A 12,319-nucleotide genomic window follows, 5' to 3' on the forward strand; every position below is an offset into this window, starting at 1 on the left:
CCTCTAGGCAGTCAACATCTCAGTGGCCCCCTCACAAATTATCTCAGAGTCGGAGCCCTGCTGCAGCCTGCAGGCACCTTCTCGGAAGCCCCTTTGACAAAGCTGTGGGGACGAGGTAGAGAGAGGCAAACTTGGCGATGACATCAGGAGCAACCACACCAGGCAAGTCGAGCAAAGAGCGACTCAGTTGTTGGCTGTGCGTGCAGGCTGGGAGGGCTGCAAGCAGGGGGGAAACTGTACCTGTGTGATGTTTGTCTCTTCTGCAAAGTGGGCTCATTGTGGAGTTGGTAGGAAGCATTTCAAGGTAAATGCAGAGCTGATATAATTTAGTACACCTTCCGGTGATGTCAGGGGTGTGTGTCGTATGCAAATGAGTTGTGCTAATGAGCTCTGGCACCTCTTTTTTTCTACGAAATGACTATTCAAACATGACTGTGTAGTGCTCTGGATTAAAATAATGCAGGCCGACCCCACCCTCCGTTTTCACCCTGCTTGCAGCTCTCCCAGCCTGCACGCACAGCCAACAACTGAGTCACTCTTTGCTCGACTTGCCTGGTGTGGTTGCTGCTGGCGCCTGTGGAAAGACAGGCATTTAATTGTAGGGTTGACAGCTTCCACTTGGGAAATACCTAGAGATTTAAGGGTAAAGCCTGAGAGGGGGCTGGGTTTGGGGAGGGAAGGGACCTCAGTGGGGTATAATGCCATAGAGTCCACCTTCCAAAGCAGACATTTTCTCCAGGGGAATTGATCTCTGTCACTTGGAGGCAGGACTTTTTTTTTGTATATTTTGTATATTAGGCCACACACCCCTGATGTAGCCAATCCTTATGGAGCTTACAGTAGGCCCTGTAAGAAGAGCCCTGTGAGCTCTTGGAGGATTGGCTACGTCAGGGTGTGTGGCCTAATATGCAAAGGAGCTCCTGCTACAAAAGATGCCCTGCTTGGAGGTCAGTCAGTCCTAGTCCTCGGAGAACTCCAGCGCCCATCTGGAGGTTCGCAACACTATTTAATTGTTTTCTGAGTTTTCTTCCTACCTCTTCCAATAATTGAAATTATCTGCAAATTTGCTGAGTATTTTTTCCTTCTGTTTGGAAAAGAAGACTTGGCAAGTACAAACTGCCAGACGAGGATCGACCTGGTGGCGGTGGTGAGGTTATGAATATTCAGCTGCATTTGTCTAAGCAAAGACTGCTAATGCACCAAATCACATTTCTCTTCTTTGTGCTCGGTTCCCAAACACAGGCAGCAGAGGTAGAATTGCTCGTGCATCCGATCCAATCTTTCATAGCTCAGCGGTGCTGTGTGCTTCTTCATTTTAATTCAGCTCACAGGGGGTTCTGTTGCACTTCGTATGAAGGGAACTGCATATGATATTTGTTATAATAAGGGGCTTGACAGCTGCCTGGCAAGAGCTGTTTGTTTGTGGCTCAGCCCTACGCAGAGCAAGCCCTGAAAAGTTTCCACTCCAGCAAAGCCGCTGACGGCCTCAGAAAGAAGGATAAAGCAACCTCTCTTCAAAAACTTTTTTAAAACAAAAGTTTTTAAAAATGTTGTCGTTATCACCTCCACCACCACGACTGCAGATTTATACCGCACCCTTTTCTCTGAATCAGAGACTCAGAGTGGCTTACAGTCTCCTTTATCTTCTTCCCTCACAACAGACACACAGTGAGGTGGGTGGGGCTGAGAGGGCTCTCACAGCAGCTGCCCTTTTAAGGACAACTCCTGAGATAGCTATGGCTGACCCAAGGCCATTTCAGCAGGTGCAAGTGGAGGAGTGGGGAATCAAACACGGTTCTCCCAGATAAGAATCCGCACACTTAACCACTACACCAAACGGCTCTCCTCCTCCTCCACCACCACCACCGATTTTTAAACTGCCCTACCCTGCCCTGACTGTGGGACAGGACTCTGGGTGATGTATATCAATAAAAAAAATTCACAGTTAGTAATTCACATTTAATAAGATACAGTAGTTCAGGACTTATTTTGTAGCATCTTAGGCCACACACCCCTGATGTAGCCAATCCTCCTGGAGCTTACAGTAGGCCCTGTACTAAGAGCCCTGTAAGCACTTGGAGGATTGGCTACATCAGGGGTGTGTGCAGGCTCACTTTGTAGCAGGAGCACATTAGGCCACACACCCTTGATGTAGCCAATCTTCCAAGAGCTTACAGGGCTCTTAGTACAGGGTCTACTGTAAACTCTTGGAGGATTGGCTACATCAGGGGTGTGTGGCCTAATATGCAAAGGAGCTCCTGCTACAAAATGAGCCCTGGGTGTGTGGTCTAATATGCAAAGGCATTCCGGCTACAAAAAATGCCCTGCAGTAGTTAATCTGGTAACCAATAAAATGGTGGCGAGACTACCAAAATGCGCCAGTGCCTCATGGAGGCGGGAGCCAGGAAAACAGATGTGCCAGACAGATGGAAAACTGTCACTGTCCTCAACCAAATGCCTGGCAGAACATCTCTCCCTTACATGCCCTGCAGTATTGCATTCAGGCCAGCAGGGCATGGATGTCATCCGGCTGAGAGTTCCACCAGGTTGGGGCCAGAGCTGCAAATGCCCTGACCCTGGTCAAGGACAGCTGGATATCTTTTGGGCTGAGGACCACCAGTAACTTCAAAGTTAATATCTATTGACTGTGCTGTTGTTATTTAAATGGACCTACTACCAGTGAACTTAGCATCACAAAGGAATGCAGAAGCATAAGACAAGATTCTTGCTCTGAAGTTAGGGTAGCCCGCCTCAGATGGCACCTGGAGATCTCCCAGTATTACAGCTGATCTTCAGATGACCGAGACCAGTTCTCTTAAAGGAAATGGCTGCTTTGGAGGGTAGGCTGTATGACACTTTACCCTGCTGAAGTCCCTTCTGTTATGTATTGCATCTCACTGTGTTCTTGTTGCCTGAGCTTGAGACAAGCACTCCTTGCAAACCAGGATCCTGCAGCTTGGAAGAACTGGCCAATCAGGATATTAGGCATGCATTTCACCTTCCCTCACCAAACCCTGCCTTCTTTAGCTTCAACACCAACCACCAGCTGTCTAAGCTTCACAGGGATAACTTCCCAACTTCAATGCCCAACCAAGAAGCATCTCAACAAAAAAAGGCTTCTACTGCCAGCAAAGTTCCAGTTCTTTCTTCTTCTGGCAGACTGTCCCAAAGGGATGAGGAAACTCCCGTAAAAGATCAAGGGCGGGTGGTGATTGGATAACTCTGAAAGGTGGCTTGACTAGAAGAAGACTGCAAGGACCTAAAGCTGTACAAAAGTTCACTTCACAAGAGATTATTCCTTCAAGATGACAGGGGGGTGAATACCAAGACTAGAGGCAGCGTCATCTCATCAATATCCTTTCCTTTTATCCAACAAAAGTTCTATGATATATCAATCTCGAGCTGTGAATAGTTGTTAATCTCTTATCACCCAACAAAAGGAGTACAAAAAAAAAATCGCAACTGCTAGAGTTCATTTTGGATCTCCATATCCAAGTAGATACTAGATACTAGACTGCAAGATCTCTGTTAGTAAGGAGAAATTAGATCATAAATTTTAAAGGGACTGCAGAAGACAATGCAAAACAGCTGATCAGTGGGGAGGGCCTCCCCACCGCTGGGTTGTTTTTGAGGCTTTGGAGGGAACAGAAAGCAGGGGTTTAAAGAGAATCAGTCCCTTTAAACCCCAGCTTTCTTCCCCATGCACATACCACAAGCAGCACGAACCTACTCTGAAAATTTGTGGAAGTCAGGAACTTCTGTCCAGGAACCACAAAAAAAAGCAAAATTCGTCGTGAATTTTGCTTTGTGGTTCAGTTCATGCCCATTCCTACATAAGGAGATGTATTGGAATGAGCTGTCAAACATGGTCAAATATAACACCTGAGGTCAGCATACAAAGGACACTCCAAAAGAATATGTGTTGGTCTTACCTAAGGAATGGGACAGATTGGTTCTGAATAAGGTAAATGTATGACTCTTCCCCTCATAACTGTTGAGGAGGAGGTATTTGGTCCAGTCAGAATTAAGGCTCTTAAAAGGCTTTGGGAAGTCAACAGATGGGCATAGGAGAGAAGAGATTTCAGATGGAGAATACAAAAAACTCTAAATAGGTGCCAGCATGCTCTAAAAAAAGTAGCTTCGGTGATCAATTAAATCTCATTAATATAAAATGCAACACTCTGAACAAATGAAACCATCTTATACTGTGTCAAACCACTGGCCCACCACTGGCAAGAATTTCCTAGGATTTCAGGCCGAAAAAGGTCATGTACATCACCAACTTTACCTGATCCTTTAAAGTTGGACATGCTGGGAATGAACATGGGAACAGGGCTGGATTAAACCCTGTGGAGGCCCCTAGGCAGTCAAAATCTTGGGGGGGGGCCCTCGCATATTATCTCAGAGTTGGGAGTGGCTGCCCCACCGCCTGCGGCCCCTGCTGCAACCTGCAGGCACCTTCTCAAAAGCCCCTTTGACAAAGCTTCCAGAGAGAGGCAACATTCGTGATGAGGCCAGCGTCAGCCACACCAGCCAAGTCAGGCAAAGAGCGGCTCAGTTGCTGGCTGCATGTGCAGACGGGGAGAGCTGCAAGCTGGGGGAAAACCTGGGGGGAAAGCCAGCCTAGGGCCCCGAAAGGTGTGGGGGCCAGTAGGCCAGTGCCTACTTGGCCTAATTGTTAATCCAGCCCTGCTTGGGAACTTCTGCGTGGAAAGCAGATGCTCTACCACTGCACCATCATCAGATGCCTCTACCTCTACATCCTCAACCACACTCCTTTGCTGACTCTTTTGACTCCTATATAGTTCTCCATTGTCCTCAGTCCAAAGGAAACCATAGCTAGTTGACGCCCCTGGAACTTCTCAACACTCAGGGCTCGGAGGAGCTTGTAACAACATTATCATTCTTTTCCCACAGCACTTTCTCTTTCCTTCACTTCCCCCCCCTTTTTTGTCCAGAATTCTACAAACCCAACACATCACACTGACATTGTTCGGCAGGCAGAACAAGTTCACTTGCACATTTTCTATCAAAACGAAGGTGTCAGCATCTCCATTTTTCCCTTGCCCTTCACAGCAGGGTTCCACCTTATTGTTCAGTACCCATTTGTTTGCTTCCAAGGAGCTCAGCAGAGGAGATTTCTTTCACGCGAAGGCAGAAAGAATAGGTAGGCACTTCAAGAAAATTAATTGCTATTTTTGTGGTGGGAAAAGGGAATCACTGTAGACATCCATTGGGATTTGTTTAGAATAGGAAAATGTCAGATATTTGCCTTGTTTCACAGGTACTTAGTTTTTTTGAAACCTATCACCCCGTAGCTGCAGTCAGTCAGATGAAGGGCACTTTCATACCAACTTCTTTTTTTCTTCCCTTTCCCATCTCACTCTTTATTCGCCGTTATTCTGAAGCTTAGCCTCCTCCCCAGCTCCCGAAAAGCTTTCTGGCAAACAGAAATCTTTGGGGAGGAACCCGCTGCTGAATTACTCACGTATATCTATCTGAAACGACAGTTTTCCTCTCCCGTTATCTATCAGCATGATACCTTATTATTACTCTACATATGGAAGGAGAAAGTTTGGCATCTTCTAAATGCGTGTTATGGAATGGATCGTTCGCCTGTCATGTCGATGGTTCGCCGAGCGTCTCCCCACCCCCTACCCCAATGATAGCTGACTTGAAAAAGAAAATGAACCAAGCGCTGAGCCCTCTCCATATTTTGAGAGGTAGAGCTTTAATTTCAATGCAGTCTTTCTCTCTCTCTCTCTGCCCCCCCCCCCCCCGCCTAGGCTTATTAACAGAAACTGAGCCCAAACATTTTGCAGCGTGCCTCACAAAGCCATCTAGATATGTAACACAGGAACCTCAACATCATATGATAGCATGACACCAGGAGAGACCGAATGAAAATGGCTCCAAGGCGGAACAATCATCTTTCCTTACAACCGGAAAACTTTGATCGAAGAGCGTGAGTGACAAGCAAAGGAAGGCATTCTGTCACTGCACCCTCTTCTCAATTTGGCAGGTGCTGAATCTTCTCTGGGCACCTCACGGAGTCTGTCAGGTGAAATAATTTTCTCTCCCCCCCCCCCCCTTACCTATAAAGAGATTCCATTCGGTATCCAAATCAGCTTGGTTCGCCAGGCAGCCCTTCATTACGTTGAGGCAGTAGTTGTCGCAAGGTTTCACAGTGGGCAGTCCTCGGCAGTAAGGGCAGTACAACATCTTCGTTAATGCACGGATGCATCCTGGGGTAGGGCTGACCTATAAAGTTTAAGGATCAGAATAAAAAGAAAGGGGAGGAAGTCAATTTCCTTGGTCTGTGCAGATAGCTGGATTTTCTCTTTTGTCCAGAAACAGCCCGCTGGCAGTAAAGCTACAACTGCCACTTCATGACAAGAGTTTGACCCTTATTAATACTTTCCTGGGGTCTCAATACTTTCCTGCCAGTTATTTAATTTAGCAGAGGAAGCTGGAATTTCACTAACGTATGCAGTAGTAGACCTGCAGCATTGGTATCTGGGATATTTAGTCCTAAAACGGCCTTGCATGAATAGAAAGAAAAAAAAATGAGATAGAAATATCTACAGGTTGGCAGAGACAATCAATTTCACCCTCTTTGCAAGTTATCATCTGCTACTTTTGCCACTCTGTTAGAGTTTCTCCTTTGGATCGGGGAGGGGGGCATGAAAGTAAAATTTTGTACTGGTATTGAGCCAGTTTGGTGTAGTGGTTAAGTGCATGGACTCTTATCTGGGAGAACCGGGTTTTGTTCTCCACTCCTCCACTTGCAGCTGCTGCAATGGTCTTGGGTCAGCCATAGCTCTCGTAGGAGTTGTCCTTGAAAGGGCAGCTGCTGCAAGAGCTCTCTCAGCCCTACCCACCTCACAAGGTGTCTGTTGTGTGTGTGTGGGAAGGTAAAGGAGATTGTGAGCCGCTCTGAGACTCTGAGATTCAGAGTATAGGGCGGGATATAAATCCAATATCTTCTTCTTTTGGGAGGTTCAGAACACAAAATTTGACATCTGGCTTTGGCTGCTTTCTTATTGGCAATCTGCACCAACTTGTACCAGCTTACTTTCACACTGGCACTGCACCTTAGCAGCTGTGCACAAGGCAGAAATCCACAGATGATGCTTTGGCTAGCAGTGCTTCCGAAGCTCAGGGAAGTCACTGAACTTCTTCTGAACAAGCAGCAGTTTAAAGCCAGAGAGTCACTATCAATGAAAGAGGCCCACTATGTAGCTGCCTATGTTCCCATCAGTAAACCATGGGATAGATAGAAATGTTATTTATTGGCCTCAGGGCACTGTCAACAAGATAGCACCAAAATTTACGGTCTGCCTAAATCTTTTCTTGGTTTTAGCACGGAGAAAAGCAAACTGTAAAAAGGGACACTGGTTACAAGGATCGATGGGCGCTGAAACTGCATCTCTGGGTGTGTTCACATTACACTAAATAATGTGTCTCGCAACTGGATTTTTACTATGCAAGAATAGCAAAAATCCAGTTGCAAAATGCATTGTCTAGTGTAGTGTGAATGCACGCTCTGTGAATGATTTCCAGTTCATGGTTCTTTGCATGGCAAAGCTCCCCCTTCAGAAGCCTACTATGGCTGATTTGTTTATACCAGAAGAGAAGATGAAACATGTTACACTGTTAGCGTAAGGTTGGTTATCTTTAAATTTAAGTCAACTTCTGCTAAAAATGGAGGTAAGCTGAATGCATAAACAGGGCAAAGGTGGAAATGAAGTCTTAGTGAAAGAGGCCGCTTCACTTTCAAGCAGATATACCTGAAGCTGCCTTACTGTCAAGCATTGTATACCCATTCTATATTGCAGAAGCCAGACCTTTGAATTGTTACTTTGATATTATAGAATTTAGATTGTAGAGTTGTTACTAATCCAAAATTAAAATGTGAGCACATCCAAGTAGCAGCCCCCACCTTTCTTCTTTCGCTTTACTAACAAATGCAGGAATGTCCTCTTTGAAGATAAGACCTCCTGGGACTTGTTCCCAGGCCCAGCCAGGCCTGAACCCAGGATGCGCTAGCGCAATATAGATAAGGAACCCAGAGTGTGAATTTCACACTTGAATGTAGAATTGTTTATAGAACCTTTGATGTGCCATTTTAAAGCATGTATTCTAGTGCTACAAAGTATCAGTCCCAATCTTCAGCTCGAATGAGCCACATGGATTATCAATAAACCTAACTTTGTTTCAAAATCCAAGGACTGGTTATTTTGAAATCTCATGCTTGACACTTACAGGGCTGGATTAACAATTAGGCCAAGTAGGCACTGGCCTATGGGCCCCTATGCCTTTAGGGGCCCCAGACCAGCTCCCCCCCCCAGATTTCCCCCCATTTTGCAGCCCTTCCAGTCTGCACGCACAGCCAGCAACTGAGCCGTTCTTTGCCCGACTTGCCTGGTGTGGCTGCTGCTGGCGCCGTCAGCAAGTTTGCCTCTCTCTGTCTCTCCCCTGCAGCTTTATCAAAGGGGCTTTTGAGAAAGCTGCAGGGGAGAGACAGAGAGGCAAGCTTGCTGACGAAGCCAGCAGCAGCCACACCAGGCAAGTCGGGCAAAGAACGGATCAATTGCTCAAGTCAAAGGGGCTTTTGAGAAGGTGCCTGAAGATTGCAGTGGGAGCTGTAGGTAGCAGGGCAGGTGCTATGACTCTGAGATAATTTGCGAGGGGCCCCCCCAAGATTTTGACTGCCTAGGGGCCTCCACAGGGTTTAATCCGGCACTACTGCCTTATACTGAATCAGACCCTTGGTCTATCAAGGTCAATACTGACTACTCAGATTGGCAGCACCTTTCCAGGGTCTCAGGCTGAGGTCCTTCACATCACCTACTGGAGATGCCAAGGATTGAACCGGGGGACTTCTGCAAGTTAAACTGATGCCCTGTCATTGAACCATGGCCCCAACATGAATGTCAGTACCAGCCAGTTCACACACTCATCTGATCATCAGTTATTTTGTATGGCTGAGGAGAGCTGTACCTCTTTCTGCCATATCTCTAAGATAATGGGTGAGGGAAGGCAATCTATTCAAAACATATTTTTGATCTAAAGAAAACAGGATGTGATCAACTAAATCTGCCTGAGGTGAATGGTTTGGGGAGAGATTGTCACCTCTTTCACCAACACCAGGAGAAGAGGACCCACCAAATGGGCAAGTGGGTGTACTAGGCCAACATCTCAAACTTCCAGGGTTGCCTGTAGAGAGGACCGCTACTTCCTTGATGAGAAGGCTCTGACTATTGCTTCCAAATTGCAATAAATCATTCAGAGTTGACCAAATTTAAGGTGCTGAGGACCGAAATTTAAGCTGTGCTGAGGGCTTCACAATCTCAGATGTCAAGTGAGCATCTTGAGGCAGCTAGAAATTTTTCCCTCCCTTTTCCAGCCACCACAAGATTCATACGGATCAGGCCCTGGGTGGATGACGAGTCTTCTCCTTAAGACTCGTACGTGGCTTTAAACAAAAGAAAAGGTGCACACACAACTTACAATCTTATTACGTTTAAATGTATTCTTCTATTTTGAGGGTCCATAAAAAAGCATACCCACAGGCTGCTTTCTGACAATATTGAGTCTATTTACCTTTATGTTTACGGTGTTCCACAATCATCACTTCAGTCCCATATGCTCTCTGTGGGTTTTGACTCATTATCTTAGCGGAATGCACTCACTTCCCGCTGATTGTTTTCCAAATATTAGGCTTAGCACATGTCATTTAGCAAATAATGATTTTTTTTTTTCAAAAAAGAGAGATCTTCTCTCCCCACCCCCTTTCAGAACAGAATTTGCTCACCGCTTGACATCAAATATTCATTTTCCCATTGATGATCCCTTGTCTCTTTCAAGTTCAGTTTGTTACTGCTGATATCATTTACCCATCTGTACAGCAAGTTCTCTGTCATGCTGTTTTTCCATACTGGGGTTGATCCAGAGAGACCTTGCTCTGAGCTCTACTTATCCTTGGCTTTCAAAGGGGAAGATGCTGTTTCCCATCTCTCAAGATGTAACTGATATTTTCAGTCTTAGAATTGACCAGGCAGTGACAGCTGGGGCCAATCATGTTTTCTATCCTGGGACCAACATATCTGAGGGACCGCCTCTCCCCGTATGTGCCTCAAGGAGCTAGCTTGATGTAGTGGTTAAGCACACGGACTCTTATCTGGGAGAACCAGGTTTGATTCCCCACTTCTCCACTTGCAGCTGCTGGAATCGCCTTAGGTCAGTCATAACTCTCATAAGGCGATTTCGCACTGACCTTAATCGGCAGCGACGCCCCTCTTCAGCACGCAGGATCTGTCCAGATTTCGCACCAATTGCCGCGGAGCACCCGGAAGAGCCGGAAAGTCCCGCGACTTTTGTGGTGCAAATGGAAACTGGTTTTTGGCGGTTTTCATTTGCACCGCAAAAGCCGCGGGACTTTCCGGCTCTTCCGGGTGCTCCGCGGCAATTGGTGCGAAATCCGGGCAGATCCTGCGCGCTGAAGAGGGGCGTCGCTGCCGATTAAGGTCAGTGCGAAAACGCCCATAGTGTTGTCCTTGAAAGGGCAGCTTCTGGGAGAGCTCTCTCAACCCCACCCACCTCACAGGGTGTTTGTTGTGGGGGAGGAAGGTAAAGGAGATTGTGAGCTGCTCTGAGACTCTGAGATTCAAGTGAAGGGTGGGGTATAAATCCAATATCATCTTCTTCTTATGCTTGGCCAATCAAGATCTGCTGGCCGAAAGGACATCTGCTTAGCTTCAGTTAGGGCCAGGGCACAAGGATCTTCATTTTGTGACAGAAGATAACCCATAGCAGCCGTCTTGTGGTAGGCTATATCTCCTGAGGCAGCTGTTTTTTTAGTTGGGCCACCACACTGTGTCAAAATTTCAAAGGTACTCACAAAATCAAAATAGTTGGGGACCCCTGGGCTATGATACTCTCATAACCAAGAGACATCTTTGATGATCTTGACACATTCAAGTGTTTGTTTATATTTGACCCAAAACTAAACAGGATGGCAGCAGTACTTAAACCAGGCCAGCCCCTTCATTAGCAGGAAATGTGATATCTGGCATAAAGTGCCCAAAAGGTGCGCAGGAGAAAGGTGCAGGACTGTACTATCCAGGGATGGAATTCTAGCAGGAGCTCCTTTGCATATTAGGCCATCCACCCCTGATGCAGCCAATCCTCCAAGAGCTTACAAGGCTCTTTTTTGTAAGCTTTTGTGGGATTGGCTACATCAGGGGTGTGTGGCCTAATATGCAAAGGAGTTCCTGCTAGAATTCCACTCCTGGTACTATCTGCTGATTACTTCTCCTCCAGTGAGATGCCTTCAACCCAATCGGGTTTATTGCCAGTATCTGAGTCTAGCTACGGATACAGGGAAAGACATGGGGTGTGGAAAGTGGGAACAGGAAAGTGGTGAGGTGTGGCAGTGGGGAGAGAAAAATAAGAAGGTATTCCGAGAGCAGAACTGAGCCAGAAAAAGCTACTGCAACTCTCAGGTTCCCTTCTCATCTGGCTGGTGCCCCTCTTTCAGTGCTTAATGAGAAGACACAACCCAGCATCATCTGACATAGGAGGGTTCTTCCATGCAGAATACTGAATAGACCTTCCCCGGTCAATGTCCAAGGGAGAGAAGAGCACTGCTGTAATGTGTAGGAAAGATTAGCAACGTCATCAGTGTGTATCATCCAGCCCACTGACTGAAACCATTAGCCATCTCTGCTTTCAGGTTACCCACTTTCCCCTACACTCACAGTCATGTTGTAATAGCTAATATCAGGGCTTTTTCTGTAGCAGGAACTCTTTTGCATATTAGGCCACACACCCCTGATGTAGCCAATCCTCCATGAGTTTACAGTAGGCCCTGTAAGAAGAGCCCTGTAAGCATTTGAAGGATTGGCTACATAAGAGGGGTGTGGTCTAATATGCAAAGGAGTCCCAGCTACAAAAAAAGCCTTGGTTAGTGTCCTCCCTTCCACTGTGCCATTTAAGCAAAAGAGTGACAATAATCTTGAAAAATGCACCTTGAGCCCAGGGGGTTCTGGGATAGGCAGAGTTGGGTAGACCAAACTTGTGGAGTTTGGATCTCTTTTGGTACCAGATACAATGATTAAAACTAAAACAAAATAGAACTGTTAACAACACAGTGTTGGGGTTTTTTTAAACAGAAGCTGCAATTTCATGTGTTAAATAAAAGTTTTTTAAAAATCACAGCCAAATGGGTTGAGGATGCACATCTGGGTGCTACCCTTCCTAAAGATCTGCGGATAGCCTTTCCCATTACAATTTTCATCTCGCTCTGCTCTGATCT

The 12,319-nt window shown here is 46.3% G+C and overlaps 1 protein-coding gene across 2 annotated transcripts in view; it reads right to left on the reverse strand.

Annotated features, from left to right (window-relative positions):
• The window catches only part of GPC6 (glypican 6), a 1,229,042-nt gene that overhangs the window by 301,684 nt on the left and 915,039 nt on the right, over nt 1-12,319 (reverse strand). For both annotated transcript variants that reach the window (XM_060233620.1, XM_060233619.1), the window contains exon 4: nt 6,096-6,261. In XM_060233620.1, the coding sequence (XP_060089603.1) occupies nt 6,096-6,261 (166 nt within the window). The remainder of the gene's footprint in view (nt 1-6,095; nt 6,262-12,319) is intronic.

This window comes from Heteronotia binoei, chromosome 3 (assembly GCF_032191835.1).
Source record: "Heteronotia binoei isolate CCM8104 ecotype False Entrance Well chromosome 3, APGP_CSIRO_Hbin_v1, whole genome shotgun sequence".
Lineage (NCBI taxonomy): Eukaryota > Metazoa > Chordata > Lepidosauria > Squamata > Gekkonidae > Heteronotia > Heteronotia binoei.